Source organism: Strongylocentrotus purpuratus, unplaced genomic scaffold (genome assembly GCF_000002235.5).
Source record: "Strongylocentrotus purpuratus isolate Spur 01 unplaced genomic scaffold, Spur_5.0 spur5_contig_871, whole genome shotgun sequence".
NCBI lineage: Eukaryota > Metazoa > Echinodermata > Echinoidea > Camarodonta > Strongylocentrotidae > Strongylocentrotus > Strongylocentrotus purpuratus.
The window spans coordinates 391,410-401,594 of NW_022145581.1; the positions used below are offsets into that span (position 1 = coordinate 391,410).

General features: G+C 38.9%; 1 protein-coding gene across 1 annotated transcript in view; it reads right to left on the reverse strand.

Moving 5' to 3' along the window:
- Window positions 1-9,630, reverse strand: part of LOC105436537 (arylsulfatase J-like) — a 29,747-nt gene extending 20,117 nt beyond the window's left edge. Inside the window, exon 1 of the mRNA XM_030976775.1 lies at window positions 8,990-9,630. Coding sequence (XP_030832635.1) covers window positions 8,990-9,265 — 276 coding nt within the window. The 5' untranslated portion in view covers window positions 9,266-9,630. The remainder of the gene's footprint in view (window positions 1-8,989) is intronic.
- Window positions 9,631-10,185: the final 555 nt, after the last annotated feature.

Below are 10,185 nucleotides of genomic sequence, written 5' to 3' on the forward strand. Positions count from 1 at the left end.
CAAGGCAAATATGCATTGTAACACATAGACAGATTCATATTACACTGACTAGTGGAACTTATAAGGGGTTTCTGGACCTAAGAAACACAATTGGAGCATTTTCAAATTCGTCTGACGTCATTAAAATACTGTTTTCTGATCGGACAAGGCAAATACTTATGTATTAAACACATAGGCAGATTCATTTTCACAGATTAGTGGAACTTATAAGGGGTTTCTTGACCTAAGAAACACAGTTGGAGCATTTTCAAATTTCTATGACGTCATCAAAATACTGTTTTCTGGTTGGGCAAGGCAAATAATCATTGTAACACATAGACAGATTTATATTACACTGACTAGGGGAACTTTTCAGGGGTCTCTTGACCTAAGACGCACAATTGAAGCATTTTTAAATTTCTCTCCATAAAAGTGTCCGGCATCAACTATTTTAGTCCACTATTTTCGTATTTACAAACTACTTGTTTTCTGTTTATTGTATCGGGTTTCCCTTTCCATATGAATTTAAAGAATGAGACATCGATTGATTTCAGATGGTGTTAGCATTGCGAATTTCAACACATATTTCAAACTTGAATGTTTCTTATACACGCCTTGAGATGCCGCATATAGAAGTTCCTCTGGTTCCCAGTCTTCTAGAAGGTGGTGTGCTTTTTTTTTTTAGAACGATCTGAGAGGGCAGGCGCGGATCCAGGATTTTCCAATAGGGGGGGGGGGGGGGCCGGAAATTCGAAATTCGCGCAGACCATTATTTAAACTTACCAATACTGACAAGGTCATATTAGAAGCACTGTACTTTAATAGTGTACTGGTACCTACAAACGGGCACAATTATTTTGGAAAGGGGACATGCTCACGTCACAACTCTTGTCCGATATCAACATTCCCCGTTTTCAAGTTATGCTCGCGCGCAATTTTTTTGACATTTCCATCAGTGGGGGCTGAAGCCTCTTGCCCCAATATCTATTTCCTGGTTTAATAATTTGGCGAGTGAGCGTAAATTTGAGCTTATGTATGTTGTGAAAAGTGTTAATTGTCACCAAAATATACGAGATAAGATATAACAAATGCATATTGGTAATTTTTAAATTTTCGGGGAAAGAGAGGCTGCAACACCATCCCGCATTAACTGCAGGTGTTTTGAAATCAAATCAGACTCCCCAAAAAAGTATTAACCAAAACGCACGAATCCAGTTTCAAAAATCCAAAAAAATCAGCTTCAGAGCTAGAGAGGAACCCCCCCACACACACACACACACACCCTGTGCGTGCAAGCGTGAAATTAACGCTGGCGCTAATGCGTAAGCAGGGGCGGCGGAGCTATTTCCAAAGTGGAAAGCACCAACAAAAAAGGGCACCTACAAAGCGAAATCTCAAGGCGAAATTATACATTTTTTTAGACATTGGTATATACCCTTTCATTGTGATCCCATTATCAGGGACGATTTCAATATTTGTTTTTCTTTATATATCATACAAGTTATTGCTTAAGCATCACACTTTCGGCTGAGTGTGATTGTCTGAATATTCATTTGCGAGCGAGCAAAGCGAGCGAGAAAAAAATGTAAGATCTGTGAGGTCGCAGAGTGAAAAATTACATCTTATAAAGAGGAAAAAACCAAATCATGATGGGGTTATAAGCATCACGGAAGACTGAAAAAACATTTGTTTTAAAGTGACATAATTGTATCATCTATAAATGCGAGCGAGCAAGCAAGCTTTAGGGGAAATTACTCTTAGTCGCTTTAAATTAGTGCAAGACTAATGATGAGCAGGTTAGGGGGCACGTGCCCCCCCCCCCCGTGCCTACGTGCCGGATGATGAGAGGTTAAGGGGACACATATCGAAAGGGATAAAGACACTTATTAGAAAAGAAAAGGAGCATGTGTCAAGGTACAAAGAGTAATTATCAAGGTTTAAACTGGGCACTTCTTACACCTGAAAGGAGGCACTCACCAGAAATGAGATTGGGCACTTATGAGTATGGGAAATGGGCATTTGTCGACGGAAAAGGGGCATCCATCAGAAATTGATTTATCAGAGGTGAAAAGGGGCATTTATGAAAAGGGGATAGGTCCCTTAATAGAAAGGGAAAGGGGCACGATTAAAAATAAAAGGGCAGTTAGCAAAGGTGAAAATGGGCACCCATCATAGATGAAAAGAGTACCTATCAGGAGGGGAAGGGGTACTTTTCAAAGTAAAACGAGCATCTCTCAGATTTGAATAGGGGCAATTATCGGAGGTGAAGAGCGCACTGAAGTGAAAAGAATTAACTTCTCATATATGAAAATGGTCATTTACCAGAGATGAAAAGGGACACTTTTTATTTATGAAGGGCCTCATTTTTCTAAATAGCCCTTATCAGATAGGAAAGGGGGCACATGTGTTGATGAAATGTGCGCTTATCCGAGTTAAAAAGGGGAAGGGGCACTTCTTTACAAAGTAAAAGTGGCCCTTTGGGGAGGGGGTACTTGAAGAGTGGGGCGAACTTTGCCCCCTACCCCTGCCACCCGCCCCATCATCATCGCTTGTAGTTCACTTATGCACCCCTTCCTCCTAATTCGTTGTTACCGTCACTGCCATTTACGTATGGCCGGCCGGCGTATTTTTATTTACACGCTAGCGAGGGGAATTTCTCGATTAATTCCAATGAAACCGCTTAAAATTCCAATTTACATCCAGGAGAAAGTTTTCTTAACTTTTTCTTGAAACACTTGAACGGTTATGGAAACTGTTTGTGTTTCTAATCTCCAAATATTAATATTATTCTGCATCAAATATAAAACATTGATTTCTACTGTGATATGTAAAGGCACGAACTTACGTTAATACATACACATAATTTGTTTGTAACCAAGAAGGTGCACCATGGTAATACATTTTAACAAACACATCAACATGTTACCTAGACAACTCATCACCATAGCCATTGTAAAACCATATATTAATGATACATGTAAAATATAGATTGAAGCAATTCTCGTCGATTGGCTGTATCCTGAGTGTGATTTATATAATGGATTTTGAGTAACATTTGCATCTACCTGTAGTTGAAGAATAGATACAGTGTATAACATCAATTAAGTTGGAGTTCAATTGGAAGGAAGTAACGAGGAATATTAAAGCAATGGAGACTGGGAGATGAGGAAAGCAGGAAGTTAGAAATTGAGAGATTACTCGCGTGATAGCCTTGCATTAATGAATCCTTTATATAATGTTGTCTTGAGAGAAAGTAGACGATTTTTTTAAAATTGGAGATTAGTGCAAGTATTAGATATATTGGAAATAGAATTAATGAGAAATTTATTTTTTATCGAGATCAATACATGGGGGGGGGGCACCATCAAAATAGGGCACTTTCTGGAATATAAGGTGCACCTACAAAGGGAAACATCAAAATGTAAATCTACCATAATTATTAAGACATTGATAGACGTACGCGCAACGCATGTCACACACAGAAAAATGAGAAGAAAAGAAAGATTTTTTTTTTTTTTTAAAGAAGATAGAGGAAAAGGAGAGAGACAGAGAGAGGGAGAGAAAGAAAGAAAGAAAGAAAGAAAGAAAAAAGGAAGAACATGAAACTTAACTTTACACTTAGGCCTACATATTACATTTCCGACTGAGTTGGCTCGACATGTACTTAAGTAGTCTGCGGACGAAAGTACAACAATACGAAAACAGAAGTTATATGAAATTGTCTTTAAGAGAGAAAGAGAGGTTAAATTCTAGAATGAAATGAAAGGGGGTATGTGACTCTCAAGGAGGAAATTACAATTTCTATCGCTCATGACGACTATTTGGAATTTCCTAATTTTTTTTAAAGTTCAAGAACTTCCTGGTGCTCCGCCCCATGCAAGACTCCCGGCAACAGCGAATTATTTACACAATTTCTTGCTGTCTGCTGCCCCGAGATCACTGGAGCGAAGAAAGGTAACATTATAGCAAGAATCCCTATTCAGTGAAGGATTTATCCCTTTTATTATTAAAGACTCCCGACAAAGGCTCTCCCCTGCAAAATTGGAGAGAGTTTTATGTAGTTTAAGCTTCTAACAACCACGCCCGTGGACTTTTTATTATTTACACAAAGGTAAAAGTGTATAGCAAGAATCCCTATTCAGTGAAGGATTCATCCTTTTTTATGCAGATGCTTCTTCTACCATTCTTGACCAGAAGTGCGTTTCAAACTCAATGATATGGGCATCATCCCATTGAATGTTGTGTCCAGTGTTACGGGTTTGTTTTGCTACTTGCTGCCTAATCTGAGGGCTCTGTTGTGCTCTTTAAAAAGAGGACACAATAGGGGCGGCGCAATTTAAATATCAAGGAATGTATTAGAGTTTATTTCTAAAATGAAATGAAAGGGCTATTTGACTTTCAAGAGCGATAAATCCCTTGAAATTTAAATTGCACTGCCCCATTCAGTGTGCCATCTTCAAAGAGCACAAAAAGGCTTCAGATTGAAGATTCCATCTCATAAAATTGTCTATCAGAGAGAAAGAGAGTTTATTTCGAGAGAAAAAATGAAATGAAAGGGCTATTTGACAAGAGCCCTTTCATTTCATTTTAGAAATAACCTCTCTTCCTCTCTTATAGACAATTTTCTCTCTTGAAAGTCAATAACCCTTTCATTTCATTTTAGAAATAACCTCTTTTTTTCTCCTAAAGACAATTTCTTTCTTGAAAAGGCTCTATTAGACCCCTCAAGCTCTGCCACGTTGTATGGATCCATTAGAAAGCAAAATAAGCCCACTCAATAATTGATACATATTAAAACGTCATAGCGATTCATCCAAATAAGAAATCCACGTAAGAGGCATTTTGAATGTTTTAAGAAAATTCTTTCAAATTCCAGGATATTGGGTGTTCTTTTTCAGGAAACTCTATTTAAACGAGTGGAAGCACTGGCGGTTCTGTTTTTTTTAAAAACTGTAACAATTCTCCTTGGATCAGATATAGACCAAAAACAAGCCTCATTATCTTCAGTATACAAGTGTCATTTCGGACCTTACAGCTTTCATAGAAATCGCTTCTGGACCGTCAAAGAAAAAGTTTGAGAACCCCTGGTCTACGCATTATACACATCAGGACCAACTTGACAACTTGACAAAAATTTGAGGGGGGTTCGACCCCCCCCCCTCTGCCTTATCCATCGTTACCGTCACTACCATTTGAGTAGGGCCGGCCCCCTCCTTAATAACGACTCCCAAGCCATCAAGAATGACCCCATAATTTATAGATTACCATTCTGCCGTTCTTTGGAGGGGCCGGGCGCGGCCTTTTCAGAAGTGTTTCTACACTAACCTTTTCATGCACTCCGGCTTAACATAAACAAGCATGCTAAGATTGTTTTGAAAAGAAGCATAATTTCGACTCAGTTTCGCATAACCTAAAAATAAGAATACGGCCAGTCACCCCCCCCCCCCTCCCCTTAATGCATCCGCCTTCACGCACCCCCTTCCCCTTGTCTTTCCCTTATTCGTCGTTACTGTCACTAATTTTTAGTGCCATTTCGTTGTCTTGCTTTCTCACCGGCTCCTCTCTTCTTTTTCTTTCCTCTTTTTTGAACTCTCTCTCTTTTCTTTACTTTTTGTTCTCTTTTCTTTTATCTTCTCCTTTCCCCCCCCCCTTTTTTTCCCCTTCTTTTTTTCTTCCTCTTTTTTCCTTCTCAATTTTTTTGCTTCGCCAATAGGGGGGGGGGGGGGGGCCGCGGCCGTTTCGGCCCACCCCTGGATCCGCCACTGGAGGGTGTCCCAATTCTTAGGTGGACGTCCCACATTGGATGCGCCCTGTGACGTGCCTGGCAAGTCTGAAGTTGGTTCTGTTTCTGTCCCGGTATCTGTGCTGTTTTGCTGTGCAAGAAATGTTTCTACTTCAGTATTGAATGTCAATGTCTGATTAAGCCAGTCCTCGTTTTCTTTCATGAAATATTCCTGGTAACGACCACACTTGTTCCATTTCTCTCGCATACGATACAGAAAGCGTCCAATAGTCTTTGACAAACTCTTGATTAGTTTTTGTGGAATGTTTGACTTGTTACCCACACTATGATATGCACATAATGCATCAATGGATGTTTCGGATGCCAGTTTGATGTCTGAAATGAAGCCAGCTGAATGCACAGCATGAAAAAGCTGTCTTCTTAATACCGCCATCGTTTATTTCAATCCAAGTTCTCCTAGAATGATACCATATGTTATTGCAAATTGCATCAACGTGTGGAAGCAATATACACTACGCTATACGCTCTACACTGACGTAACCGTTGGCATGGTTACGCGGACGAGCGTTGAATAGTACAAATGTGTACCGATTATGCCTAATAATAGTAATCGAAGGACGTGGGGGAGGAAAAGCACCTACACATGCAGTGTTGCAAATTCTGGCAAAAAGAAATACCATACATGAAAAGCTTAGGTTTGGGCAGACATTTTGAGATTAACATCACTGCGGGAATCGGCCGGAATCCTTATAAATATGCTACTTTTATATAAAAATTGCAATTTTTTCCTTTTTTCGTGAAATTTAATGCTCATTTCCCCCAAAATGAAGCTTCCATAAATGTGGTCATTGTATTTTCTAATTGGGTTACCAATAGGCAAGAAGTGCACGCAGTATCAAGTTGATTGCTTTTCCCTTCATAAATTCTCAACACCTATTGCAAAGTCGCTTCTTTTATCATTTTTGGAGAAACATATAGATTTTCCCATGTTCGCAGGGGTATATGACACTTTTAAAACTCGCTAAATATTAAAATATGGGTGGAAAAATATTCTTTTGAATGTTTTCTTCCCAAAGCGATTAAAAAAAATATAAAAATTCACATTCGCCAATTTTGAATTTTGGCACACTTTGAGGCGATTCTGGCCCACTGTGCGACGCAAGTGCTGAATACGGGGTGTTTAAATGAGCTATGACCGTTTCTGTACTGGCTACCCTCGCGATCTTTTAATTGTCAGAATGCCCATTAAACTGACATGCCGGTTTTGTGAATCCTCAAGTATTTTTTTTCACAAGACTATGCAGAATGCCGAAGCGTTAATGTGATGTAAATTCTTTTCAATACATATGGATATCAAGCTTGAGCCAAAAAGTGTTTTCTTTTGTTATTAGTGAAGAATTATAGAAAACATGTGCATGTATGTAGAAATGAATAGATTTTACATAATTATCATCACGTATTAGTCAAAACATGTTATTTCACATTTAGATTGGTAATAAGAGCTTCCATATCGTTTTGGGGGGAGGGGGAGGGGGGGGGGGGGTTCCAAAAGCAGTCTATACCGTTAAAAGAGAAAGAGAGGTTATTTCTAAAATGAAATGAAAGGGGCTATTTGACTTTCAAGAAGAAAAATAAAATTTATATCGGGCGTGTGTGTTATTGATGAATGAAGTTTTAACAACCACTCCTGTGGACTTTTTTTGTTACCGTTACGCAATTTCTTGCAGTCTGCTGCCTCGAAGTCATCGGGGCAAAGAAATTTAACAATGTATAGCAAGAGTATCTATTCAGTAAAGGATAAATCCTTTTTTTTTCTAGATGATAACTCACCATTAATGTGGGCATCATCTCATTGAAAGTTTTGTGCAGTATTGAGGGCGTCTCTGCTATTGATCAATGATATGGAATGCTGAATTGGAGGGCTTATTGTGCTCTTTGAAAGGAGCTGCCTCGAGATCGCTGGAGCAAAGAAAAGACAACCCGATGTAGTATACAATTGTCCCCAGGAGAGAGTAGGAGTTTCCATAGCTCAAGACGGTCATCCAAAATAAGCCCACTAAATAATTCATATACATATATGTATATTTAAACGTCATAGCAATTTATCCGAATAGAAAATCCACGTAAGAGGTATTTTGAAAGTTTTAAGAAAATTCCTTCAAATTCTAGAAAATTGGGTGCACCGGCGACTCTGTTTTTTTAATATATAACTGTAACGATTCTCCTTTGATCACATATAGACATAAAACAAGCCTTATTATCTTCAGTATGCAAGTGTCATTACTGTAAAATTTAGCAGTAGATTGTATAAGTCTGAAACAAAACTGAGTAATGCTCGAATCCTCGATCTCAGCTTTCCAGCAATCATATTGTACGTAGTTCTACTTACGTTAAAGGAAACGATTGACCTTAAAAACTGTCAGGCGAATGGCACCTCATGTTTTGGACCTTACAGCTTTCATAGAAATCACATCTGCACCGTCAAAGAAAATGTTTGAGAACCCCTGTGCTATAGCATCACGTTAACATTTTGGATAGTGGCTGATGCCAACATAGTTTGCTGACAAGATTATGTAGAAAACTAAAAAGGTCTGTCTAGATATAATCCTGTTCTTGTCTGGTTTTCGATCTTTCGAGAAAGCTGTACAATTTTAGTTTCTTTAAGACATATAGTGGATATGAATTTTAAAAAAAGAAATAAATTTACCTCATTGAAATGGCATCCACAGATATAGTTAATTCATTTTGAAAGTGAGGTTTTGCTAGTGTGATCGGATAACGTCCAAATTTAAAAAGAAAGGCAAGTTAAGGCATTTTCATAATGTCGCTCCTTTCTGCTCAGGCGAATCCAATGTGAATACTGAAATATATATCAAAACAATATAGGTTTGTGAACTTTTCCTTTTTCAGAACCACAAGAAGCCCTTAGTTATATATTCATAAATGAAAAATGGAAAACTCGTTCCCCACGCCCACCCCTTTGGAGCAATGCCCCGGATTTTTCATTAAATGTATAAGAGGTTTCGGTGTGAAATGAACCTTTAAAAATAAGAGTATCCTAGGCCACGTAACCAATCGGGTTGATAAAAAGGCAATACTGCCTTGCATAAGCTTTATTTCATTTCACGTTATGCCGATTATGATGCGTTTGTGATTATGTAAGTATGATTTGTATCATTGTATCTTTGAATGTAAACCATGTTTACCTAATAAATCCACTGATGAGGCAAAGAAGAAGAAAAAAGATTAATTATTCCTGGTTTTTACCTGGTATCTTCCTGACATGAGCTGGCTCCTCGTTGGAGAGCAGATCGGTTGAACGTAGTAGTTCTCTAGCTTAACACCCTCGCCTGCGAGCCGGTCCAGGTTCGGCGTCAGTATTGCAGACCCTTGCGATCGACCATGGTAGCCGACGTCGTTGAATCCGTAATCGTCAGCGAGAATGAATACGACATTGGGTAATTGTTCCGCGTACGAGGATCCAGATGTGACTAACGTCAGGTATACAATCACGACAAACTCACCGAAGTGCCGAACAGCCATTTTTTGTTGTTGCAATGATTGAACTATATACTAGTATCGCATGTTTGGTTCTAGATGAAGGCGAAAATTTATAAGCTGTCTTTACACTGGAACCAAAAATCGATCCTTAATACATTTGTCAAAAGTTGACTTCATTCGTCAAAAGTACTTAAATCGCCAAAAATCGAAATATCCACCTCTGGAGTGTTTTTGTGTATAACTCCGGCGGTTTGTTTCCGTATAAATGTCCGCTCTCAAAACGTTGGTGAATACATTATACACAGGTCTTTTGTTTGTCACCCGATTTTCCTCTTCTCGCTTCCATGCGATCACGTGACATGCAGAGCAGCGACAAGTCACGCATAAGCAGAACCCATCAAGAATCGAAGTGAGCAAAGACGGAAGATTTATTACGGGTATTCCTGAGTGTAAATAGTGGTACCAAAAAAAACGAAAAAACAAAAAAACAAAACAAAAACGAAAATGTTTCTGTGGTGAACTAGTTCGTACACAGTGTTATGTACACAGACAGATGTATATGGGAATAGACGAACATTTGGCATACAATCCGTCCCGATTTGTTTGCTCTTACATGCCATATCTGAAATATAAAGGCATTTGAAGGGCTAGCCATTCTTTTCAGGGAACATGTTTTATCTGATGTTCTTCCACACTTGCAGTGGCGGATCCAGGGGTGGGCCGAAACGGCCGCGGCCCCCCCTATTGGCGAAGCAAAAAAATTGAGAAGGAAAAAAGAGGAAGAAAAAAGAAGGGAAAAAAAAGGGGGGGGGGAAAGGAGAAGATAAAAGAAAAGAGAACAAAAAGTAAAGAAAAGAGAGAGAGTTCAAAAAAGAGGAAAGAAAAAGAAGAGAGGAGCCGGTGAGAAAGCAAGACAACGAAATGGCACTAAAAATTAGTGACAGTAACGACGAATAAGGGAA